At 41.2% G+C, this 27,432-nt stretch overlaps 1 protein-coding gene and 1 pseudogene across 3 annotated transcripts in view; one reads left to right on the top strand and one right to left on the bottom strand.

Moving 5' to 3' along the window:
- The window catches only part of RHOA (ras homolog family member A), a 64,742-nt gene that overhangs the window by 29,430 nt on the left and 7,880 nt on the right, over positions 1–27,432 (top strand). For 2 of the 3 annotated variants that reach the window (XM_045496841.1, XM_045496843.1), the window contains 2 exons: positions 23,152–23,308; positions 27,089–27,209. In XM_045496841.1, the coding sequence (XP_045352797.1) occupies positions 23,153–23,308; positions 27,089–27,209 (277 nt within the window). In that variant the 5' untranslated portion in view covers position 23,152. Of the gene's footprint in view, positions 1–23,126; positions 23,309–27,088; positions 27,210–27,432 lie in introns of all 3 variants that reach the window. The other variant, XM_045496842.1, reaches the window with a different exon arrangement.
- Positions 603–1,938, bottom strand: LOC123607481 (annotated as a pseudogene).

The raw sequence follows: 27,432 nt of genomic DNA, 5'->3' as shown, positions 1-27,432 counted from the left end.
GTGAAGTTCTTATTTGTTATATTGCTTAATTGCTTAATGAAGCCAGCTTTGTAGACAGTTACGGGTTTTTTTAAGATTTTTTTAAAGTTTTTATTTTATTTTATTTTTTTTGGTTCCAACATTTCACCGCATGTATTTCTTCTCATGCAGTCTAAGCTGAGAATGCCATGTAAATGGGTCACTGCAAAATGCAGCAGTTTTTCTGCAATCAAGATAAGAAACAAACCAGTATGATCTCATTTCTATTAAATTTTGAAGATATACAGCCGTTAAGTATTTTTAATACTATGTATGAAGGTTAAAAAAACCATTTTTGTTTCCATAAAGTACAAGAGCAACCAGTGTCACTATTGAGTAAAAGTAAAAACTGGGATACTTTCTTAAATTAGTCCAAAGTGGCATTTTAGGAACTTAGTTGTAGGCTGCTGCGCTGACACCATGACAAACCAAAGTGTAGGGTTGGGTCTGGTTTTGTTTCGGTTTTCTTTTCAGTATCCAGTGCCCGTGGATTAAGTTCTGGAAGTGTTCCAATTGTAAGGCAGGGATCTGTTTGGATTCCACCACGGGTATGCTTCTTGGGTTGGATGCTAGAGGGTGAGGCATGTTTTGCCAGACCCATGTCGACTAGCTAGTAGTCATCAAGGTCAAAAAATTCATCATCTCTTCCTTGGTATTCCATTCCTTGGAAATCTACTCGGTACCACAGAATACCTCCAGTTCCACCAAATCCTTTCACAAAGTGGGATCCTTCTTGTGACTTATGTGTGACAGTTTCCAACATAGCTCCAAATTTTTTATAGTTGTTAGCAAACCATTCCAGCAGGGGCATGCTTTCAGTCAGCTTGTGTTCTTGTCCTGTCTCTTTGTGAAATGAGATTTATCCTTCTCTTGTTCTGGAGTTAGATAGAGAATTTTCTCCTCTTCTGTGGCTTGGCAATAAAGAACATGTCTCATTATATCCAGATTTTCATAGGCTATTAGAATCTCTACAGCTCCCATTTCTAAAGCCTTTAGTGTATCTTCAATTCCAAAACAGTGCTTCCCTGTGTCCTGACTGATTCATCGAAGTATCATCCTATTTTCTTCTCTTGAAGAATGAATCACACGTTGGAGAGGACTTCAGTAGATAACTCAGTAGCTTGGTTGAATCCATTTTCACCACCATAGGATATATCAACTAATTTTAAAACTTGATTGCAACCTCTGATCAAACCTATCAGATTGACTTAGTTCACTTTTAAAGTCAGCTGATCCGGCTAAAAGAAGACCAGCCACATTCACTTTGTCTGGAGAAATAAACAGCTGTACAGCAGTCTTAGCTACTTTCCGAACATAGTTATGTCACTTTTCCATTCTTAAATGAACAAAACGCAAGGCTGACTGATCTCCTCTATCATGTTTCTTTGGGAGATCCACAGTGAATTTGTGTAGGACTTCTCTTGTGTTTCCTTGGAGTGTGCCAAAAAGTGTACCACTACCATCTATTACAATGAAGCCAAACTTGCTGTCATCCGAAGGTAGTGCTGTAAGAGCCTCTGTATGGAATTTGTTGTCACACAAGTACAACAATGTATTAATTGGTTTGAAAAGTTCAAAGTCAATGTTGACTTTCTTTTCCTTTCCTTCTTGTGTTACAATGGTACCACAGTAAACAACGAGGCCATTTGGAGGTACTTTGTTATAAAGTTTGAGTTTTTGTTGTATGGATGTAATTAATGGCTCCCAGGACTGAAAGGCGGTTTACTCATGACTTAATGTTAGATGCAGTTCCAAACTCATCTGCTAACACTTTTGCCACTTGAGAAATCTGATCTTTGGGAGAAATGATCAACGATACCATGCTTGTGTCATTGCCGCGGGCTGCCTCGAAGCTCTTGGTGAGCTTCTTGATCTTCCAGATCTCCACATTCCTGTCAGCACACTGGGGTCGTCTGCCATTTTCTTGTCTCCTACTCCCTAACAGCCCAGTCCTGGGTGGCAGCAGCTGCTCCTCCCCACCAGCAGCTCTGACATAGGACACTGGCTCCCTCTCTCCAGGCAGTTGCATGTGTTGGAATCTGCTCACATGGGCCTGTCTAAAGTTTATTTTATTTTGAGGTGGAGACAGAATCCCAAGCAGGCTCTGCTTGGATCTGTCAGCACAGATCTCAACAAGATGCTCAAAACCATGAACTATGAGATCATGACCTGAGCCGAAGCCAAGAGTTGGATGCTTAACCAACTGAGCTACCTAGGTGTCCTGAGTCTAAATTCTTCTACATGTGAATATATGGTTTCCCCCAGCACTGTTTAGTGAAAAGACTGTCCTTTTTCATAGAATATTTTGGTACCATGTCAAAAATCAATTGGCCATATTTGTGAAGGTTTATTTCTGGTGTCTTTATCTTATCCCATTTGTTTATTATTATTTTCTTTTTAAAATTTAATTTATTTTTTTAATTTACATCCAAGTTAGTATATAGTACAACAGTGATTTCAGGAGTAGATTCCTTTAAATTTTTTTTTTTAATGTTTTATTTATTTTTGACAGAGACAGAGCATGAGCGGGGGAGGGTCAGAGAGAGAGGGAGATACAGAATCCGAAGCAGGCTCCAGGCTCTGAGCCATCAGCACAGAGCCCGATGCGGGGCTCGAACTCACAGACTGCGAGATCATGACCTGAGCCCAAGTCGGACGCTCAACCGACTGAGCCACCCGGGCGCCCCAAGGAGTAGATTCCTTAATGCTCCTTACCCGTTAGCCTGTCCCCCCGTCCCACAACCCCTCCAGTAACCCTCTGTTTGTTCTCCATATTTAAGAGTCTCTTATGTTTTGTCCCCCTCCCTGTTTTTATATTATTTTTGCTTCCCTTATGTTCATCTATTTTGTATCTTAAAGTCCTCATAGGAGTGAAGTCATATTTGTCTTTCTCTAATTTCACTTAGCAGAATACCCTCTAGTTCCATCCATGTAGTTGCACATGGCAAGATTTCATTTCTTTTTGATTGCCAAGTAATACTCCATTTTGTGTATGTATGTATATATATGTGTATGTATATGTATACATACACACCACATATTCTTCATCCACTGGACATTTGGGCTTTTTCCATACTTTGGCTATTGTCGATAGTGCTACTATAAACATGGGGGTGCATGTGTCCTTTTGAAGCAGCACACTTGTACCCCTTGGATAAATACTGAGTAGTGCAATTGCTGGGTCGTAGGGTAGTTCTAGTTTTAATTTTTTGAGGAACCTCCATACTGTTTTCCAGAGTAGCTGCACCAGTTTGCATTCCCACTAGCAATGCAAAAGAGATCCTCTCTTTCCGCATCCTTGCCAACATCTGTTGTTGCCTGAGTTGTTAATGTTAGCCATTCTGACAGGTGTGAGGTGGTATCTCATTGTGGTTTTGATTTGTATTTCCCTGATGATGAGTGATGTGGAGCATTTTTTCATGTATCGGTTGGCCATCTGGATGTCTTCTTTGGAGAAGTGTCTATTCATGTCTTTTGCCCATTTCTTCACTGGATTATTTGTTTTTTGGGTGTTGAGTTTGATAAGTTCTTTATAGATTTTGGATACTAACCCTTTATCTGGTATGTCATTTGCAAATATCTTCTCCCATTCTGTCGGTTGCCTTTTAGTTTTGCTGATTGTTTCCTTCGCTGTGCAGAAGCTTTTTATTTTGGTCCCAGTAGTGCATTTTTGCTTTTGTTTCCCTTACCTCTGGAGACGTGTTGAGTAAGAAGTTGCTGCAGCCAGGGTCAGAGAGGTTTTTGCCTGCTTTCTCCTCGAGGATTTTGATGGCTTCCTGTCTTACATTTAGGTCTTTCATCCATTTTGAGTTTATTTTTGTGTGTGGTGTAAGAAAGTGTTCCAGGTTCATTTTTCTGCATGTCTCCGTCCAGTTTTCCCAGCACCGCTTGCTGACGAGACTGTCTTTATTCCATTGGATAGTCTTTCCTGCTTTGTCAAAGATTCGTTGCCCATACATTTGTGGGCCCATTTCTGGGTTCTCTATTCTGTTTAATTAGTCTGAGTGTCTGTTTTTGTGCCATTATTATTTTTTTTATTTTAAATATTTATTTTGAGAGAGAGAGAGGTATGCAAGCTTGCCTGCAAGCAGGGGTGGGGCAGGGAGAGATTTCTAAGCAGGCTCTGTGCTGTCCTTGCAGAGCCCGGCACCGCGGCTCAATCCCATTGTACCATGAGATCATGACCTGAGCCGAAATCAAGAGTCAGACACCTAACTGAGCCACCCAGGGATCCCTGTGTATTTTTAAAATTTTTAAGTAATCTCTGCATCCAGTGTGGGGCTCAAACTCATGACCCTGAGATCAAGAGTCTTATGCCCCACTGACCCAGCCAGCCAGGCACCCTTCGGTAGATCATTTTGTACAGTACTGTTATATTAAAAGTATCAAGTCCTTGGGGTGACTGGTGGCTCAGTCAGATGAACATCCAACTCTTGGTTTAGGCTCAGGTCATGATCCCAGTGTCTCTCTCTTTCCCTCTCCCTTGCTCATGCTCACTCTCTCTTAAAGTCAAGTCCTTAAATTCATGAACATCGGATATCTTTTCATTCACCTTTGAATACCTTTTCCTGTGTTTATTGGCCATTTTAGAAAGCTGCTTTTTTGAAAAAGGATTACTTTGGACTAAGAAATTCAATCTGATTGGAGAAATAAGATTCCTATGAAACATTCTAAAATGTAGATTGAGATTTTATAATAGAAGCCAAAAGAGTAGCTCAGACAATCACTAAGAAGCAGATAAAAAGATTTCAGAGAAATTATAAGACTCAGTAAAATTTAGCTCTGGGTACGTGGTGGGTAGGTACTTCATTTTACCCATACAGTAAAGCTACACATACACTAACTCAGAGGTTCTTAAAGTTGAGCATGAGTCAGAATTACCTGGAGGGCTTGTTTAAACCCAGATTAATGGACTCACTCTTAGAAGTTCTGATTCAGTAGGTTTGTAGTCAGAGCTGAGAATTTGCATTTCTTTCAGGTTGTCAGGTGAGGTTGATAGCACTAGTCTGAGGACCACTTTCAGAACCACTAACTAGAAACCCAGGATTCTTAAGGAAATAGCAGCTAGTTGAAGTGTTATGGCTAGATACTTGCCTTAACAAGTTATTTTGTTAATTGAAAAATAATGATTTTAGGATTAAAAATATAGGGCATTAGGTCAGTCATTAGTGTCTTACAGTATTTACTTTTTGTCCAGTGAGCAGTTATTACTAATTTCCAATTCAGTTAAACTAGGAAGGCTAGAATGTTGTATACTAAATTCTAGGCTAAATGAGCACTCCAGAAAGCCTTCAGGAAGCTATTTAGACATATATGCATCTACATCATGGTCACAGAAACATGAAGAAATTACCAGACTGCTATGTGAAATGGAGACAATTGAATGTTAATGTGTGATTGTGGTTTACCTGCCCCAAGTGCAGGAAGCAGCCACTCTTAACTGCTAAAAAATGTCTGATGGACAGACCACTTCCACACTGCAACTAGATGAGCAAGGCGGGCAGGAGTGCAAATAGGCTGTAGTTACCACAGGAAATCATCAGACTTGTAAAAACAAGTGTGAAAAGGGCTGGCTACCACTTATCAGTCTTACTGTAGCGGAGTTTCCTGTAGCTACGTAAGCCACAACCCTTGCTTGACATCCATCTGTCCCCCAGTGAGAGTAAGCAGACTTAAGACACAAGCGTTGCTAGAACCAAGAGTTGCTAACTTCATAGCAATTCAAACATACTTGATGTTTGGCAATTCTTTTCTTCCTTTTTTTATGTAAATGACATTCTAAAAAGAATGGGTGCAAAAAAAAATCATAAAAGGCTAGGAAACATGAAATAAATGTAACATAGGTTTAGAACCACAAGACTTAAAAAAAGAAAAAAAAAAAAAAGTAATCTCTACCCCCAACATAAGACTTGAACTCATAACCCCAGTATCAAGACTTGCATGCTGTCTAGTGAGCCAGCAAAGTGCCCCAAAACCATAGGACTTTGGATCAAAAAATCAAAAACTCAATGAGAAATAATTGAAGAGTAATCAATCCTCCTAAGTTACATTTTTAAAAAAAAAATTTTTTAATGTTTATTTTTGAGAGAGAGAACATGAGTCAGGGAGGGGCAGAGAGAGGGAGACACAGAATCTGAAGCAGGCTCCAGGCTCTGAGCTGTCAGCACAGAGCCCAACCTGGGGCTCGAACCCACAAACCACGAGATCCTGACCTGAGCCGAAGTCAGACGCTAAACCAACTGAGCCACCCAGGCAACCCCTAAGTTACATATTGACTTAATTTTTAACAATGTCACTAACGTTTACTTGGGTAGGCAAAGGAGAAAAGGACACTACGAGCTATAGGATTGCTTCTTGACATTTGAGGGTGAGGGAGGGCAAGAGAGTAGAGTGTTTAGAAATAGGGACTCTGGAACAGATTGCTTATTTGTTCAGTGTCCATTTCTGCCCCTTACTGGCTAGTAGTCCAGTTAAGTTGAGCAAGTTAATCTTTCTGTATTTCAGTTTCCTTATCTATGAAATGAGAATACTAGGCTCTATCTCATAGGGCAGTTACGATGATTAAATGTGTAAATAAAAAGTAAAAAAGTTTGTAATAGCATTTTTAAGTGTTTACTATTTCTGGCATTTCCCTATTATTTCCTACAAAGTGGTGAGAGACCAGGCTTCTCCACCTTTAAATATATATGGGTTTAGGCATATGTAAGGAGAAGAAGGAAGCTGGGAAGGAGAGGACTGCAAAAAACAAAAGATGACCTAAATAAATGGAAAGACATCTTGTCTTCGTGGATTTGAAGACTTAATACTGTAAAGGTGGTAATAATTCTCAAATTGATCTATAGATTCAGTGCAGTCCTTATTAAAAACCTCAGCTGCCTTCTTTGCGAAAATCAATAAGCTGCTCCTAAAATTCATTTGGAAATCCAGGGGACCCAGAATAGCCAAAACAATCTAGAAAACAGAACAGTTGGAGGACTCACACCTTCTGGTTTCAAAACTTATTACAAATCAACAGTAATCAAGACATAAGAATTAAAACTATACAACGCTTAGAAGAAAGCATTAGGGGGGTGCCTGGGTGGCTCAGTCAGTTGGGCGTCCAACTTCAGCTCAGGTCCTGATCTCACTGTCCATGAGTTCGAGCCCTGCGTCGGGCTCTGTGCTGACCCCTCAGACCCTGGAGCCTGTTTCAGATTCTGTGTCTCCCTCTCTCTCTGCCCCTCCCCCACTCATGCTCTGTCTCTCTCTCTCTCTCTGTGTGTCTCTGTCTCTGTCAAAAATAAACATTAAAAAAAATTTTTTTAAAGAAAAAAGCATTAGGTTTTTCATGACCTTGGATTTGGCAGTGATTTCCTAGATATGACACAAATTACAGTAAAACTTTGGTTTGTGAGCATAATACATTCCGGAAACATGCTTTGTAATCCAAAGCACTCGTATATCAAAGCGAATTTCAAGGGGCGCCTGGGTGGCTCAGTCGGTTGAGCGTCCGACTTCAGCTCAGGTCATGATCTCACGGTTTGTGAGTTCGAGCCCCGCATCGGGCTCTGTGCTGACAGCTCAGAGCCTGAAGCCTGCTTCTGCTTCTGTGTCTCCCTCTCTCTCTGCCCCTAACCCACTCGCATTCTGTCTCTGTCTCTCTCAAAAATAAATAAACATTAAAAAAAAAAAAATTTTTTTTAAGCGAATTTCAAGAACCATTGGCTCAGTTGTGATCACGTGACATTTGGCATCACAAACCACCCATATTGCAAGACACCACTCACTTATCAAGTTAAAATTTATTAGAAATGTTTGCTTATCTTGTGGAACACTCGCAGAACAAGTTATTCGCAATCCAAGGTTGTAGTATCAGCAGTCAAGGAAAAAATTAGATATTGGACTGTATCAAAATTAAAAACTTATGTGTCTCAAAGGACACCGTCAAGAAAGTGGAAACAAACAAAATAGTGGAAACAATCCAGTTCAAAAATGGGCAATGGATTTGAATAGATGTTTTCCCAAAGAAGATTTACAGATGGCCAATAAGCATATGAAAAGATGCTCAACATTATTAGTCATTAGGGAAATGCAGATCAAAACCATATGAAATACAAGGGGCGCCTAGGTGGCTCAGTCAGTTAAGCATCCGACTTCAGCTCAGGTCACGATCTCTCAGCCATTCGTGAGTTCATGCCCCACGTTGGGCTCTGTGCTGACCTCTCAGAGCCTGGAGGCTGCTTCGGATTCTGTGTGTATCTCTCTCTCTCTCTCTCTGCCCCTCCTCTGCTTGTTCTCTCTCTCGCTCTCTCTCGCTCTCACTCTCTCGCTCTCTCTCAAAAACCAAATAAAACATTAAAAAAAAAAAAAAACCCATATGAGATACCACTTCACACCCACTTAAATGGCAATAATTAAAAAAACAAAAAAGAAAATAACAAGTGTTGACAAGGATGTGGAGTAATTGGAATCTTTGTACATTGCCAATGGGAATGTAAAATGGTACAGCTATTGTAGGAAACATTTTGGCAGTTCTTAAAAAAGCTAAACATAGAATGCCTAACAGTTCCACTCCTAGGTGTATATTTGTTCGAAGGAGTTGAAAGCAGAGACTTGAGCAGATACTTACTTGTATACCAGTGTTCATTGCAGCATTATTACAGTAGCTAAAAGGTGAAAGTAATGTCAAGTATCCATCAGCAGGTGACTGGACAAATAAAATGTGATATATCCACACAATGGAAAATTAGTGCAGCCATAAAAAGGAATGAAATTTGATACATGCTACAACATCGATGAACATTAAACATTATGCTGTGTGAAGTAAGAACAAATGACAAATATTGTGTAATTTCATTTATATGAGATATGTAGAACAGGCAAATTTATAGAGTAGATTAGAGTAGTTTATCAAGGGCTAAGGGGAGAGAAGAATGGGGAGTTATTGCTTAATGGTGATGTTTCTCTTTGAAGTGATGAAAAAGCTTTGAAAATAGATAGTGGCAATGATTGCACAACATTGTAAATGTAATTATTGCAAGTGAATTGTTGTAAAGGAAAAAACATCTCCTGTTTGTATCTTTACTCTCAGTACACCACTATAACATCTTCCATTTCTCATACTTCTGGTCACCAAATATGGAGGAGGGTCCCCCACCAAACATTTCTGCAACACTGACTGATGTCTTACAGTTCAGTTCAGTTCTGACACTATCTACCTGGAGTTAGCATCAGATCCCACAGGTTAAACATTCAGTCCCACAAGACTGCCCCACAGCTCCCCACTTCAGACCTCAGTAGCAAGTCCAGGTTGTTACCTGTATTTCTCACTGACTGAATATAAATTCCATGTTACCGTGATCTCTTCCTGGAAGCCAATTTTCCAGAACAGCTCACAGAACTCAGGAAAATATTTTACTTGTTAGATTACCAGTTTATTGTAAAAGGATACAACCCAAGAACAGCCAGATGCATAGGGCAAGATATGTGGAAAGGGGTGCGTGGGGCTTGCTTGCCTGCCCACCCAAGATGTGCCACTCTCTCAATCCCTGCACATCTCCACCAACCTGGAAGCTCTCTGAATCCTGCCCTTTGGTTTTTTGGAGGCTTTAAGTAGGCACAATTGATTAAATCATTGGCTTTTGGTGATTGCTTCAACATCCAGCCCCTCTTCTCTACCCTAGGTTGGGGGGCAGGCACTCAAAGTTGCAACTCCCTAATCACAAGGTTGGTTTTCCTGGCAACCAGCCCCCATCTTTAGGGATTTTCCAAAGTCACTTCACTGACATAAGATCAGGTGTGGTTGAATAGAGTTTGTTATGAATCGTGAGACACTCCTTTCACTTTGATCGATCATCCCAGAGCTGTTTCAGGAACTGGAGCTATTTGAAGACAAAAGACCAAATATAACAAAAAATCCTCCCATTGTTCATGTAATTTAGGAAATTACAAGAGTTTCAGGAGCCATATGCCAGGAACAGAGACTAAGACCAAATATATATAAATCACAGTATTACAGTTGTATACTTAAAAATAGTTAAAATGGGGGGTGCCTGGGTGGCTCAGTCAGTTAAGCTTCTGACTTCAGCTCAGGTCATCATCCCATGGTTCGTGGGTTCGAGCCCCGTGTCGGGCTTTGTGCTGACAGCTCAGAGCCTGGAGCCTGTTTCAGATTCTCTCTCTCTCTCTCTCTCTCTCTCTCTCTCTCTCTCTCTCTCCCCCTCCCTCCCTCCCTCTCTCCCTCTCTCCCTCTCCCTCCCCCCCCATGTCTCCAAAAAAAAAAAAAAGGTAAAAAAAATTAGTTACAATGTCCTTGGGTGGCTCAATCGGTTAAGCATCTCACTCATTTGGCTGAGGTCGTGATCGCGTTTGTGAGACCTAGCCCCATGTTGGGCTTTGCACTGACAGCACAGAGCATGCTTGGGATTCTTCCTTTCTGTCTCTCTCTCTCTTTCTCTTTTTCTCTCTCTGACTCACTCTCTGTGTCAAAAATGAATAAGTAAAACATGAAAAAAATAGTTAAAATGGCAAATTTTGTTATATATTATCACAACTTCTAAACATTAGTAATGTAACATACCAAAACCCATTGAATTGTATAGTTTTCTCCAGCTTTATTAAGGTATAATTGACATAAAACATTGTGTACATTGAAGGTGTACAAAGTGGTTTTTTTTTTTTTTTATTCATTAGCTGACACTTGCATCATGTCATATAATCACCGTAATTTTTTGTGGTGAGATCATTTAAGATTTACTCCTTAGCAACTTTCAAGTGTGTAATACAGTATTAACTATAATCACTATGCTGTACATTTGATCCCCAGAATTGTATACTTTAAATGTGTAAATTGTATGGTATATTAATTATATTTCAGTAAAGCTATTTTTAAGAAAGATTTTGTGTGTGTGTATACACACACTTTAATAGAATAGCTTCTTTTCACATGTGTCTATTCCCATCCACCCCCCACACCCTCCACCGTGTAACCAGTTAGGTGTCCTTCCACTACACGTTTGCTTACGTTTGTAGACATGTCCTAGTTTATCTGTTTGCTGGCAGAAATATAGGCTAATAGAGTTTGAGTATGATTGACTTGTAGGCCTCTTTGGCAAGGAGTAAATCCTTTGTTGTCTGTCCCTGTTGCACAGATTACATTTCAGCAGCCTCTCTAAAAGTACATGGGGAACTCTAGATCTTAGGCCAGAATGGTTTTTCAGTTTGAAAATTAATGTGTCTTAATAACATACTGGCCTTACATTCAGTAAATTCAAATAACTCTTAAGCTTCTTTCCCCATTGATAAAATGGGAATGAATGACAATTATATCTGCCTTTGGAAGTTCAGGATCAAATAAGTTCCTGCCAAATGTATGAGAAGGGCATTGTGATATACCAGTGTAAGGTATCATGATCACTCATGAAGATCCACACAGTTTGTTAGGATTTGTTGCAGTATAGCAGATTTTGAAACTTCTGACACCATTTGTATTATTAAAAAGAAGTCCAGAAGAATGGTTAGTATAGTGTTTTGGTCTTTTTTTGAAGTTGTATGTTAGGTAATAGGCAGAAATGTAGTTGAGAGCCACAACCAGCATGCGATTAGCACTATGAGATATGGCAGTGAAGTTTATCTTGTGGTTGTCCTCCAAAATCCCGGGCCTCTGATAGGGCCAGTGAGGTATATGCTTTGGAAAGTGCTTCATTAGCAGTCCCAGCCGAGGAGTCACCCTGAAAAGGAGCATTGCTCCAAGTACTTATGACCATGTTGGCCAGGATTTGCACATCACACACACAAAAAAAACATTCTTACCTTCTGTCCTCACTGCTGTTCAGGGGAGAAAGTTTATGTCCCAACAGCCCGTTTCCTCTTGCGGAAGGAAGATGGTGGTTTCCACAAAGGTGTCATCTTGCCATTCATTCCCAGCACTGTGTTTCTAAGCAGCAAAGCCAGTCCCATCCTGTTTGTCTGTTTATTTGTTAGAGCAATCACTCACTTGAGGGGGTAGAGGCAGAGGTAGAGGAAGAGAGAGAATCTTAACCACACTCCATGCCCAGTGTGGACTGTAAGATCACGACCTGAGCCAAAATCAACAGTCGATTGCTTAACTTACTGAGCCACCCAGGCACCCCAAGTCCCATCCTCTTGAGTTCTGAGTAAGAGCCAGTCTTTGATAAGTTTTGAGTCTTCGGACAAGTAAAACAAAAGGTTCCTGCTCTTTTAGTAGAGACCATTAGCAGTTATAAAAGGGTTCTTTTTGTTTTGTTTTTTATGCTTCAACCACGAGATGATTGAATGCTACTGTAGACAGCCACCTATGTGTCATTGTTGAGTTCACCCTCTTGCTGTAACTTAAAGCTCTGTGTCCAAGCATTCTGGACACAGAAGGTCTTATTGACTTCTTGTGTGTATGGTCATCAGTAACTTTGTGAGTGAGACTATACCCGGAAGACTGAGGGGCTTTCATTTTGCCTATAGAATGAAACGGTCTATTATCAAAGCCGGGAACCAGGCAAGGCAGGCTCCATATCCAAGTCAGGGTCGCCTTCTTCATTTTTCACTGTTGTAGGTGACTTTGAGTTGCAGCAGCCACTGATATTGTTAACTGCCTGTGTTGCCTTTCCAGGGAATTTTCTTGGCTTTGTAAGTCAAAGGGCAGAACCATGCCCTATATACTTGGTACACTATCCTACTATGAACAATAACCACTAAGAGCAGTCATCTTTGCTCAGGTGCTACCTGGCTTTCTAGCAGCATTTTACAGAGATGTTTTCAGGTGGGAAGTATATATTTAAAACTGGAGGCCATTGAGGGGCACCTGGGTAGCTCAGTCAGTTAAGTGTCCAATTCTTGATTTTGGCTTAGGTCATGATCTCACAGTCCTTGAGATCAAGCCTGCATAGGGCTCTGTGCTGACAGTGCAGAGCCTGTTTGGGATTCTCTATCTCCCTCTCTGTCCTTCTCCCACTAGTTTTCTCTCTCTCTCTTTCTCTCTCTCTCTTTTTCTCTCTCTAGATAATAGTCTGCTTTTCAAGAGAATATCATTGAAATTCTCTACTTAGTATAGCATATATCCAGGTCCAAATAGTATTCTACACTGAAGTCTTTTTCAGTATTTTTGTGCTTAGCCTATGGTAGTTTGATTAGAATTCCAGGTTTCCAGGCGGGGCTGGCTGGCTCAGTGAGAAGAGCATGTGACTCTTAATCTTTAGGTCATGGGTTCCAGCCCCTCATTGGGTACAGAGGTCACTTAAATAAATAAATAAATAAACTTAAAAGAATTTCAGTTGTCCAATCTTTTTTTTTTTTTTTTAACTTTTTAATGTTTATATATCTTTGAGAGAGAGAGAGAGACATAGCGTGAGCAGGGGAGGGCAGAGAGAGAGGGAGACACAGAATCTGAAGTAGGCTGTAGGCTCTCAGCTGTCAGCACAGAGCCTGACACAGGCCTCGAATCCACAAACCATAAGATTCTGACCTGAGTCAGATGTTTAAATGACTGACTCACCCAGGTGCCCCTCAGTCAACAAATTCTTAACTGTTTGTTGTTGTTGTTTTGCTTTTTCATTCTGCTGAGTCCTATAAAAAACTATGATTGCTGCAAGAAAAGTGATCAGAGAGTGCCAATGAGTCAAGTTTTTAGGAGTACTTTTGGAATACATGCTCCTTCTTTGAGTTTTTGTTTCTCTTTATAAGCATCCCATTCAGCATGTCCTTGCCCCATTAGTTATGCAACTCCAAGTGGGAAAGGCCAAGCAAGATGTGGTACCTGTTCTGAAGGAGCTTAAACTCCAGGAATGGATATGAGTCAAGTACACAAGAAATATAACTGCTATTTCTCTCTCATAGAGTAGGATGTGATTGAATGTAAGTACCAAGAGAGGACCAAAGCCCTGCTTAGAGGCAACATTTGATTTTCGGCGGTGGAAAATGTAGGACCAGAAATAAGAAATGGGCTTTGGGGAGCGCCTGGCTGGCTTAGTTCGTAGAGCATGTGACTCTTGATCATGAGTTCAAGCCCCACAGTGGGCGTAGAGATTATTTAAAAATAAAATTTAAAAAAAAATCTTAAAAAATAAAAGGCTTTGGAACAGAAGGCAATATTAGGATGGACAGGTGAGGTGTTATTTTCTGAAGAAAGGAAGAAAAAATTCAAATAAGGCATTACTTTGAGCTGAGGTGGGGGGGGGGGGGTGGTTTACAAGGCCCGTTAGTGGAATTAGGTATGTGATAAAGATGAGAGAGAAGATGAAAGGAGAGAATAGGCTGCTTTAGTATTTTATTTTATTTTTATTTTTTTTAATTTTTTTTTTTTTCAACGTTTATTTATTTTTGGGACAGAGAGAGACAGAGCATGAACGGGGGAGGGGCAGAGAGAGAGGGAGACACAGAATCGGAAACAGGCTCCAGGCTCTGAGCCATCAGCTCAGAGCCCGACGCGGGGCTCGAACTCCCGGACCGCGAGATCGTGACCTGGCTGAAGTCGGACGCCTAACCGACTGCGCCACCCAGGCGCCCCTGCTTTAGTATTTTAAAGGACCCTCATGGTAAGGCTGAGGAGTCTTGACCTGATTTTGGCATTGAGGACCTTCTGAAGGCCCTTGAGCAAAGGCAGAATGGGCTGAAGCCCAGACATAGGAATGGAGAATTTGGCTGCAGCAAGCAGGATAGAAGGGAGGTGAGACCAGTTGGAATTTTGCCTTCTTCCCAGATAGGCAGTACTGGCGACTTGAATTGGAACAATGATTATGGGAACTCAAAGTGGGTGGTGGTAGTGGTGGAAGGGAGACCCATGAAGGGGCAGAATTCCTCAGAACTTGAAAGCAGTCTTGCTGTGAGGAGCAAAGAAAAGAAAGTAAGATAATTGTTTAACCACAAGGTTTCTACAATGAGTTGAGTACCTTAGGAATGTAATTTTGTTTTCATCACCAAGACTGAGGTAACTGGAAAGAGAAGATTTGACAGAGATTGGGATGATGTCTGGGAGATGTTGAATTTGAGATGCCAGTGGAGCATAGAGTGGAGGTGTATCAGGAGTTTTAGAATAGGGACTGGGTCAGAGAAAGATTTGGGAATGACATTTCATAAAAGTAGTTTTTGAAGAATTGAGATCCCCGGAGAATAAAGTATAAGGAGAATGAGGGAAAAGCCCAGTCTTGGGGGAGTGATTAGGCATGGAGGCTGTAGCTAAGGAGACAGACAACAGAGATCATATTTTGTTAGGGAGGTAAGTTACAACAAAAAATATCAAGGAGAATGCAGACTGGATTTTGTGAAGGTAGGTCATTGGTGACTTCTGAGAAAGTTTCAGGAGAAGTTTGGGCAGAAAGCAGATGGGAGGAATTTTAAGCAAGCCAGTATGAAGCTGCAGAAATGTATACCTTTTCTTTGAACAGGCCAGAGAGAGGAAGGTAACCAGAAGTAAGCATGGATGTGGGAAGATTTATTATTTTAAAATAGGGGCATTCTGCACTTTATTGTAGACTGAGAGAAGGAAGCCATTAGAGAGGGAGAGATGAAGGAGGTGTGTGATACCACAAGTGGCAATAGTATATAAATTAAAAAGAGGACCTGAGGTTAAGGCTGGCAGCGGGGAGACCTTAGTAGTAGGAGTTGTTATTCACTGAGTGCCTCTGGTGATGCCAGACCCCATAAGAGATGTTTGTTGAGATACCTCACCCCCTCGGGTGCTGCCCTGGAGGCCTCAGGTGTGGCTCCTGAGAGTGAGTGAGCTGTCTGCCCTTGTGTCTTTTGAGTATGAAGCATGGGATCATATGGGATACTGCATGTAGCCCTTCTCTTGCTTTTCTTGGACACCTGTTTCTATTTGCATATGGGTGAGAAATATGTTAAAATATTGGTTGTTTTTGTTAACAGTAACTGCTTAATTTGCCAAAATTTAGTCCACAACCAAAACACAGTTTTTTGAGATTGTGGGAGAGACTGGTCTTGTAATGGCAGATAACATAAATTGGAGTAGGTATTTTCTGTGCCCTCTCAGCACCATCAGAGATCTCCTTTTGTCATTTCTTTTTCCTTTCAACTTTTGTGAGGGCGGCACAGTAACCTACATAAAGATTTTGAACCAATGAAATAAATTTACAGTCCTTTACATATTGTTACAGGTGACTTAAATAGATATGTTATAGCTGATGGTTACTGAAAAAATAAACCTTTACTCAAAGCTCTTAAGAATCTGTATTCAACCTAGAAAATGACACATCTGGCAGAGAGACTGCAGAGAGCTCAGCGTGATTTCCCTTTCAAGCTGGCAAGCCATGTACTTGAAAAAGATGCTAGATTATAGCAAAGTTAAAGGAAAGACTAGAGTAAATTTTCCTGGGTCATTTCAGGAAATAACCTGATGTTTGTACTTTTCACTTCTTGTCAACAAAGTTTGGTTGTATGGCCAGACTCCCAGAAATCATCTTGTAATTCTAGGCTTTCATTTTCATTTTGTCCCGTAATCACTTGTAATTTCTGTCTTCCTCAGCAGTAGGGGCTGATTGGTTTTACACTTCTCCTGGGCCACATGTTCCATAAGGAAAAAGTTCCAGATCCTTTTTGGTTCTCCCTGGCATTTTCATTTTGTGTGTCTTTAACCACATTAGATTGAGAGAGATTATTTCTTGAGAATTGAGTGCCTTCTAGGAAGGATGTATTCAAAGCTGGCAGCCTTTTTTTGAACCAGGGATTTCCTGATGAATTTTGTGTCCTGTGAGGCACTGGTTGTTTGACTTTGGGCACAAACCGATACAAACTAGGCCTGAAGAGGGGCGCCTGGGTGGCTCAGTCGGTTAAGCGTCCGACTTCAGCTCAGGTCACGATCTCGCGGTCTGTGAGTTCGAGCCCCGCGTCAGGCTCTGGGCTGATGGCTCAAAGCCTGGAGCCTGCTTCCGATTCTGTGTCTCCCTCTCTCTCTGCCCCTCCCCCGTTCATGCTCTGTCTCTCTCTGTCTCAAAAATAAATAAATGTTAAAAAAAAAAAAAAATTAAAAAAAAACAAACTAGGCCTGAAGAAATGTATAGAGTATATAAAATCATGAAGTGATTTTGAGAGCATGAGAAAAACAGAAAATGATATATGAATCCTATCAAGATGTTTGCAGTCAGACTAAACATAGAGGAACAATTTTTAAGAGAGAAATCCATTAATGTTTGTGCCCTGGATTCTGAAAATGAGGTAATCTATCTCCTTTCTCATTCAAAGAAATGTTTTTTGATTTTTTTATTTTCTTCTATTTAATACTTACTACATGCCCACTAAAGTACCAAACCACATAAAGCCGCAAAGAAATGTAAGATAGGTTATTTGCTCTGAGATGACTTGCAGTCTGGTTGGAAGACAAAACACACGGGAAACAAGTATAGGACCTTGAGGCAGGTCCCATATCCATTAGGAATCCAAAGCAAAAAGGGAAAGAGGGAGCTGAATGGGGTGGCCAGAGTGCCAGATTGTAGTTTAAAGTCTGGTCTCAACACAAAACTGTTTTGATTCCATGCTCCGATTGTTTTTTAAATTAAGCTCCAAGCCCAGTGTGGGGCTTGAATTTATGAACCTGAGATAAGAATCACATGTTTTGGGGGCACCTGGGTGGCTCAGTCGTTTGAGCGTCCGACTTCGGCTCAGTTCATGATCTCATGGCTTGTGAGTTTGAGCCCCGCGTCAGGCCCTGGGCTGATAGCTCGGAGCCTGGAGCCTGTTTCGGATTCTGTGTCTCCCTCTCTCTGCCCCTCCCCTGTTCACACTCTGTCTCTGTCTCTCTCAAAAATAAATAAACATTAAAAAAAAATTTTTTTTTAAAGAATCACATGTTTTATGCTCTACTGACTGAGTGAACCTGGTGCCCCTGCATACTCCTGTTATTTAAAGAATGATATTGAGCACATTTCCTGTTTACCTATATGCTTAGTGTCATGCTTTCATTATTAGTATTATCCTCTATCTAATGCTTTTGTGTAAAAAAAAAAAAAAAAAAGATCCTTTAAAATCACTAGGTCATTTTATGGGTTTGATTAAAACTTTGTATTGCCTTTGTATATACTTAGCCAGGCACATATTCATTGCAGTATGTTAAGCATACCATGATGTCACAAATCAGTGATGGCAGCACTGTGAGCCCTTTCCATTATGGAATCTTCTCCTAAGGAGTTTATGCAATTTAAATTTAAAAAAGTTTTTTTTAATGTGTATTCATTTTTTGAGAGACAGAGTGTGTGTGAGCAGGGGAGGGGCAGAGAGAGGGGGACAGAGGATCTGAAGCAGGCTCTGCACTGACAGCAGGAAGCCCGATGTGGGGCTCAAACCCACAAACTGTGAGATCATGATCTGAGCCAAATTCGGATGCTCAAAATGACTGAGCCACCCAGGCACCCCTGCGATTTAAATTTTAAAGCTAAATTTCTTATGTTTTCTGGACTTAGAAAATGTGTTTCTCTTGTTTCCCTCATGTATCCCAGTGGGTTGTTGAATCCACTCCAGTTTGGGAAACATTCGCTTTAGACAACCTGGTTTTGTGGGTTTGTATTGTTGAGGATTAGTTTGACTACAAGTAACAAAGACCTGAAAAATACCATTTTTTTTTAATTTTTTTTTTTAATTTTTTTTTTTAACGTTTATTTATTTTTGAGACAGAGAGAGACAGAGCATGAACAGGGGAGGGGCAGAGAGAGGGAGACACAGAATCGGAAACAGGCTCCAGGCTCTGAGCCATCAGCCCAGAGCCCGATGCGGGGCTCGAACTCCCGGACCGTGAGATCGTGACCTGAGCTGAAGTCGGACGCTTAACCGACTGGCCACCCAGGCGCCCCTGAAAAATACCATTTTAAACAAGACAATTATTTTTCACAGAAAAGAAGTGTAGACGTAGGCAGTCTGGGGCTGAGATGGTGACTCCCAAGAACAACTGGGATCCAGGCTCTTTCTACCTGTTATGCCTCCAACTCCAGAATGTGGTATTCATGTTCTTCATCCACACTTCTACATCCTCACATTCCAGGATGGCTGTTCAGAAAGCAGTCCTGGTTCCAGGTTTAAGCAGCGGAAAGAAGGAAGGGGATGAAGAAGGGCATGTGACTTCACTTTAGGAAAGACTTCGTGGAAATCCCACAGGCACTGCTGATTACATCTCATGGGCTAGAACTTTGTACATGGCCATATCTAATTAAGGGAAGCTAAGAAATGTAGTCTTTTAGCTAGCCAACAAAGCACCCAGCTAGAAATTAGAATGCTGTTCTAAGAGGCAATGGTGGGAATTTGAGTGGCTGACAATTCGTCTCTGGCAAATGGAGGGATTCTGCAGGTTTTTTTGTTTTGTTTTGTTTTGTTTTGTAACAATAGCTTTATTAAAATACAATCCGTATATGTTACAATTCAACCATTTAAAGTATACAATTCAGTGTCATATATTCATAGTATATAGTATATTCATAGAGACGTGCTCCATCTCCTAACAATTTGATCATCCTAAAAAGAAACCCCACCATTCCCTTAGTAATCATTTCCTTTCCTTTCTTTTCCAACTCCCTTCCTTAAGCAAACACCAGTTGACTTTGTATTTTCCTATTCTGGACATTTTATATAAAGGGAGTCATTTAATATGTGGTTCTTTGTGGCCACCTTCTTTCACATATGTAATGTTTTCAGATTTCATCCATATTGTAGCATGTATTGGTACTTTTCTCTTTTTATTGCCTAATATTCCATTGTTTGGATATATATACTACATTTTATCTGTTCATTAGTTGTTGGATGTTTGGTTTGTTTCCACTCTTTGAATATGATGAGTATTTTCAATGCTGCTGTGAACATTTGTCCACAAGTTTTTGTATGGACACACGTTTTTGTTTTTCTCTGATGGTATGTCTAGGAATGGAATTGCTGGGTCATGTCTATTCAGATCCCTTGCCCATTTTTAAAGTGGATTCTTTGATTTTTTTTTTTTTTTTAATGTTTATTTATTTTTGAGACAGAGACAGAGCAAGAATGGGGGAGGGTCAGAGAGAGAGGGAGACACAGAATCTGAAGCAGGCTCCAGGCTCTGAGCTGTCAGCACAGAGCCAGATGCGGGGCTCGAACTCACGGATCATGAGATCATGACCTGAGCCGAAGTCAGACGCTTAACCAACTGAGCCACCCAGGCGCCCCGGATTCTTTGATTTTTTTTGTTATTGAGTTTGTAGTTCTTTATATATTCTGGATCCAAATCAACACCCTGAGCCAGACCACCCACCTAAGCTGCTCTTCTGTTGTATTGTAAGGTTCTTTATGTATTCTAGATACAAGTCCCTTATTAGATATGTTATTTGTAAACATTTGCCAGTATTCTGTGGGTTGTCCTCTCATTTTTATTTACTTATTTATTTATTTTAAAGTAGGCCCTACACCCAACGTGGGGCTTGAACTCAGGACCCTGAGATCAAGAGTCATGTGCTCACTGGGGCGCCTAGGTGGCTCAGTCAGTTAAGCGTCTGACTTCAGCTTAGGACGTGATCTTGTGGTCCATGGGTTTGAGCCCCATGTCAGGCTCTGTGCGGACAGCTCAGTCCTGCTTCAGATTCTGTGTCTCCCTCTCTCTTTCTGCCCCTCTCCCACTCACACTCTGTCTCTCTCTCTCTCTCAAAAATAAATAAACATTAAAAAAAAAGAGAGAGAGTCATGTGCTCAGGGCACCTGGGTGGCTCAGTGGGTTAAGCATCTGACTCTTGATTTTGGTTCAGGTCATGATCTCACAGTTTGTGAGTTTGAGCCCCATGTCAGGCTCTGTGCACCGCCCCCAGCCCCTGACTCTCTGAAATAAACTTACAAAAAAAAAGAGTCACATGCCTTACCAGCTGAGCCAGCACATGCCTTACCAACTGAGCCAGCCAGGTGCCCCATGTCTTCTTGTTTTCTTTCTGTCTTTTTTATTTATTTTGAAAGCGAGAGTGCACATGCATGAGCAGGGCTTGTGGGCTTGAACCCACAAACTATGAGATCATGCCCTGAGATGATGATCAAGGGCTGACCATTAAACTGACGGAGCCACCCAGGCACCCCTTGATGGTATCTCTTGAAGCACAAAAGTTGGTTGCTAATGATGAATATATTCTTTGTGTGTGTGTGTGTGTGTGTGTGTGTGTGTGTGTGTGTGTGTGTGTGTGTCTGAGAGAGAGAGAGAGAGAGAGAGAGAGAGAGAGAGAGAGAAGAGAGAGAAGAGAGAGACTTAAGTAGGCTCCACACTCAGCACAGAGCCTGACTCTGGGCTTCATCCCAAGATCCCAGGATCATGACCTGAGCTGAAATCAAGAGTCAGTGGCTCAGTCGGTTGAGCATCTTACTTCGGCTCAGGTCATCATCTCACGGTTCATGAGTTTGAGCCCCGTATCACGCTCATTGCTGTTAGTGCAGAGCCTGCTTCGGATCCTCTGACTCCCTCTCTCTCTGCCCTTCTCCCAGTTGCACTCTCTCTCAAAAATAAACAAACCATCAATCGATCAATCACAGTGGCCAGGAGCTGGAAGCTACCTGGTATCTATCCATGGATCAAAGGGCAGTGTAGTATATACATACAATGTAATATTATTCAGCCTTAAAAGGAAGTAAATTCTGACACATGATACAACATGTATGAACCTTGAAGACATTATGTTGAGTAAAATAAGCCAGTCACAAAAGGACAAATAGTGCTGATTCCACTTCCAAATGAGGTAGCATGAGACAGAAAGTAGAATGGTGGTTGTCAGGGGTGAGTAGGGAGAAAAGGGAGATAGGGAGTTAAATATTTTATGGTGTTAACTCTTACATTTGGGCTTATCCATTTTGAGTTGATTTTTGTATATGATTTGAGGTGTAGCATTCTGACTTTATTCTTTTGAATGGATCTATTCAGTTGTCTCAACACCATCTGTTGAAAATAGACTTTCCTCTAAAGACTGTCTTTCCTCCATCAAATTGTTTTGGCATCCTTGTTGAAAATCACTTTGACCCTAGGGGCACTTTGGTGGTTCAGCTGGTTAAGCATCAGACTCAGGTCATGATCTCACAGTTTGAGTTTGAGCTCTGCATCATGCTCTCTGCTATCAGCTCCAAGCCTGCTTTGATCCTCTGCCTCCCTCTCTCTTTGCCCCTCCCCCTCACTTGGACACATTCTCTCCTCTCCTCTCTCTCTCTCTCTCTCTCTCTCTCTCTCTCACTCGCTCAAAAATGAATAAACATTAAAAAAAACAACACTTGACTCTAAATGTGGGGGGTTATTTCTGGACTCTCAATTGATCACAGTGTCTGTCTTTATGACAGTGCAACACTATCTTGATTACTGTATCTTTGCAGTAAGTTTTGAAATCAGGAAGTGTGAGTCTTGCAACTTTGTTCTTCTTTTTCACTATTTTAGCCATTCTGGGTCCATTGAATTTCTGTGTGAATTTTCTGTTCAGTTAGTCGATTTCTGCAAAGAAGCCAACTGGTATTTTGATAAGGAGTGTCTTAAATCTGTAGAGTAATTTGGAGGATGTTGTCATTTAACAGTATTGTCTTCCAATCTGGAAACATGAATGTCTTTTCATTTATTTAGATCTTTCTCTCAACAGTGTTTCAGAGTTTTCAGAGTATGTTTAGTACTTTTGTTAAATTTATCCCTATTCATTTTGAAGCTATTATAAGTGAAATTGTCTTAATTTCATTTTCAGTTTGTTCATTGCAAGGTTATAGAAATACAATTGATTTTTATATGTTCATCCTGTATCCTGCCACCTTGCTGAATTTGTTCTAATAATTTAATGGATTCCTTAGGATTTTCTGTATATAAGATCATGTCATCTGCAAATTAGGATAGTATTACTTATTCATTTCCAATCTGGATGTTTTATTTCATTTTCTTGCTTAATTACTCTGGATAGAATCTCCAATATCATGTTGGATAGAAGTGGCAAGAGTGGCCATTCTTGTCTTGTTCCTGATTTGGGGGGAAAGCTTTCAGTCTTTTTACCATTAAGTATAACCTTAGTTGTGGGGTTTTGGTATGACCTTTTGGTGTCAAGTGGAAAGGGGTACTAACATTTTGTATTTGGGTGTGCTAATGGAGGCTTGTTCCCTATGGTCAGAACAGTGTGTGTCATAGCCTGAGGCTATTAATAGCTTCTTGTTCATTTTAGATAACACCTTTGTCTCCTGTTTCAGCATGGCTGCCATCCGGAAGAAACTGGTGATTGTTGGTGATGGAGCCTGTGGCAAGACTTGCTTGCTCATCGTCTTCAGCAAGGACCAGTTCCCAGAGGTGTATGTACCCACAGTGTTTGAGAACTATGTGGCAGATATTGAAGTTGATGGAAAGCAGGTGAGTACACTTTTCTTAACAACTAGTATTGTTTTGCCTGTTAGGCTATTCATAGAGCCTGTAGAGAATTAGGCCTTTTTGTCTCTTCAGTACACAATATAATAACGAACATGTTTGAATGAGAAATTCATTCTGTTCTGGCATCTTAGCCCAACTTTATTCATTTAAAAAAAAAATTTTTTTTTTTTTTTCAACGTTTATTTATTTTTGGGACAGAGAGAGACAGAGCATGAACGGGGGAGGGGCAGAGAGAGAGGGAGACACAGAATCGGAAACAGGCTCCAGGCTCCGAGCCATCAGCCCAGAGCCTGACGCGGGGCTCGAACTCATGGACCGCGAGATCGTGACCTGGCTGAAGTCGGACGCTTAACCGACTGCGCCACCCAGGCGCCCCATATTCATTTTTAATTGCTATCATCTAGACTTTGCTCAATTCATATGTATTTTAGATGAAAAGCCTTAGTATATGTGGTCCTCGCAGCTTTATTTATATTTGAAATTTAGTTTGTTGCCAGACAGATAATGCTAAAATGAACCTCTTTGTATGGATGGACTTTTTTTTTCCTCCCAGTCTGTCAGTATTTCCTTAAGTGCTGAAGAATGAGATTACTACGTCAAGAGGTCCTTATTTTGTGTCTCAAGGGGGGTGTATTGATCTGTACCACCAGCAGTATGACATTTAAACAACATACTCACATTTAAATTTTTTTTTAAATGTTCATCTATTTTTGAGAGACAGAGTATGAGCAGGGGAGGGACAGAGAGGGAGATACAGAATCCGAAGCAGGGTCTCCAGGCTCCGAGCTGTCGGCACAGAGCCATATGCAGGGCTTGAACCCACAAACCGTGACGCGAAATCATGACCCAAGCTGAAGTTGGACACTCAACCAACTGATCCACCCAGGCACCCCCTCACATTTAATTTTTTTAAATGTTTTTGACTTTAACATAAATAGGCTGCTACAGTTGCTTCAACTGCCTGTCATTGGCAATGAGGACAGTGTTTCTTCATGTCTATCTTGAAAGTCCACTGGCAAGACTGGAGCAAAACTCTTCTGGAATTAGAGTATATGTTTTTTGGGTTTTTTTTTTTTTTTTTTTTAAGTTTATTTATTTATTTTGAGAGACAGGGAGAGAAAGAAAGCATGAGCAGGGGAGTGGCAGAAAGAGAAAAGATCCCAGGCAGGATCTGCACTGTCATTGGGGAGCCTGACATGGGGTTCAAACTCACAAACCATGAGATCATGACCTGAGCTGAAGTCAGATGCTCAACTGACTGAGCCAGGCACCTCAGTATATGTTTGTGGTTTGTTTTTTTGTTTTGTTTTGTTTTTTAAATCTTCTTCCTTTCATTGTCAAAATAATTTCTTACACAGCTCTCTGTGCATCTTTTGAAAAGGAATGAAATTCCCACTGCAGATAGGTCAGCTGAAAAGAAAACTAGAACAAAGGGCTCTTTGCCAACAGTTTGCGGCACATTAAGCCAGCTGCTCAGAATTCTTGGGTTCCCAAAATAAAAGTGCTTGATAGCAACTCGGTAACCTCCAAGTTGGGAGAGGGTGCTACCTAGGAATGTTCATGTAAGAGTATACAGTAATAGAACCTAGGAAACCATCCAAGATTCTAGGTGATTGTGGTTCCAGGAACAGACATACCAAAGACGGAAAGGCCCATTCTGATAAGAGACAAGGTCCAACACCTGAACCGTTTATCAGGAGACAGTCATGGTTGGATGTATCTGACTAAACACACATGAGGCATGGAGGGGTCAAGGTAGTGTGATTTGGCAGAGAGTGAATGAGCTGTACCATTCTGAGGGCAGGTCTATTGTGATAATAGATATATTATCATAAAGATTATATTGATAATCAATATTGATTGATATTGATATCAATATATTACAAATATACATACCAGAAGTGCCTGCATGGCTCATTTGGTTGAATGTGTTATTCTTGGTTTCAGCTCAGGTCATGCATGATGCCAGAGTTGTGGAATCAAGCCCCACATCGAGCTCTGCACTAAGCATGGAGCCTGCTTGGGATTCCCTCTCTTTCCCTCTGCATGTGCACGCGCTTGCGCTCTCTCTAATAAAAGACAAATGAGAAAAAATTTTTAATAAGTAAATACACATACCCAACTAATGGTGTATGTACGTGACAAGTGCAATGGGCCTAGTGGAGGTTGTGAGTGATGCATCCTAGGGCAAAGGTTGAGGGTGGAAGAGATAATTAGCCATCAACTTTAAGGAAAGAATGATATGTAGAAATTCTGAAATACAGGCAGAGTGGGACTTCTGGGTGGCTCAGTCGGTTAAGACTCTGACTTTGGCTTGGGTCATGATCTCGTGGTTCATGAGTTAGGGCCCTGCATCGGGCTCTCTGCTGTCAGTGCAGAGCCCACTTCAGATCTTCTGTCTTCCTCTCTCTCTGCCCCTCCCCTGCACTCTCTCTCTCTCTCTCTCTGTCTCTCAAACAGAAAATAAACATTAAAAATTTTTTAAATAAGACTGTGAAGGTTCTAGGAGAAAAAGAGTATTCCACATATTAGAGGGAGAGCTCCTTGGGCCCCAACGTGTCCCTGAGCAGAAGATATTAAAATCCCACTCTGGTTGTGGGAAATCACAGGGCTGCCTGCAGTGCTGGACAACATGGAAAGGGACCTATGTCCAGAGCCCAATCATCAGTTTGCCCTCCTATCACGTGAAGGTGTGCAGGTTCCCAAGTGCGAAAGGAGTACTCTGCTACCTTAGTGATGCTTTCATTCAAACTTTTTTTTTTTTTTTTAATTTTTTTTTTCAACGTTTATTTATTTTTGGGACAGAGAGAGATAGAGCATGAACGGGGGAGGGTCAGAGAGAGAGGGAGACACAGAATCGGAAACAGGCTCCAGGCTCTGAGCCATCAGCCCAGAGCCTGACGCGGGGCTCGAACTCACGGACCGTGAGATCGTGACCTGGCTGAAGTCGGACACTTAACCGACTGCGCCACCCAGGCGCCCCTCATTCAAACATTTTTTGAGGAGAAAACGCACAGCCAGAGACCTTTCCTGTCCTCTCAGACCTTGCCTAACAGCATGGTGTCTTTTCATACCCATCAACTCAAATACAGTCTTCTCTCCGTGTTTCCACATTTGAGCAGAATGAGGAGACAAAACAAGGAAGTGGTTGAGTTAGAATGTATTAGCAAAAGTTACTCAGATCTGGTGTTTCCCTGTCTTGCCGTATACACCTGGTGGAATATTATTTACAGTTTGATTTCCCTTCTTGTTCATCTGCTTTTCTATGTAGAATGTTGTTTATAATTAAATACTATACTTCTCACAAAGTTATTTTTGACTTCACATTTTGAATTATGTAAGTATAGTATTTTGAGAAATTTCAGCCTAAAACTACTACTACTATTACTATTATTATTATTTAAATGTTTGTTTTGCGTGTACAAGCGGGGGAGGGACACAGAGAGAGGGAGGCAAAATCCCAAGCCGGCTCTGTGCCATCAGCACGGAGCCTGACGCCGGGCTCAAACTCACAAACTGTGAGATCATGACCTGAGCCAAAACCAGGAGTTGGACATTCAACTGACTAAGCCACTCAGATGCCCCTCAACCTGAAACAATTTAATCATACCCTCCACCTCAGGCTTGATGCTTAATAAAAGTGAACATTCTTATGTTTTATTATTTGGGATAGTTTGCCATTTGAATGTACTTTGGTAAGTACCACTTCTGAAAATGGGTAGGATTAACCTTGCACTCATGTGTTTATTTTTCTTATTACAGGTAGAGTTGGCTTTGTGGGATACAGCTGGGCAGGAAGATTATGATCGCTTGAGGCCTCTCTCCTATCCGGACACTGATGTTATACTGATGTGTTTCTCCATTGACAGCCCTGATAGTTTAGGTGAGTAGCCCTGCAGCCTGATGTTTGTCACTGCCTGTGTGCCTGGCCAGCACCTGGTTTCTCAGGTCCTTTCTGGGCATCAAGTGGTTGAAAAGCAAACGTGATCTTCATAGAAGGAATCATCAGTGGCCAGAATCCTAGAGCCTTGGGACTATACAGCCTGGGCCTGGGTGGCTTTTCAGCCTAGTTCTCCCATAGCTGCCATGTGTCTACCTTGTAAAGT

The sequence above is a fragment of the Leopardus geoffroyi genome, chromosome A2, assembly GCF_018350155.1.
Source record: "Leopardus geoffroyi isolate Oge1 chromosome A2, O.geoffroyi_Oge1_pat1.0, whole genome shotgun sequence".
NCBI lineage: Eukaryota > Metazoa > Chordata > Mammalia > Carnivora > Felidae > Leopardus > Leopardus geoffroyi.
This window is presented reverse-complemented; position numbering and strand designations above follow the sequence as displayed.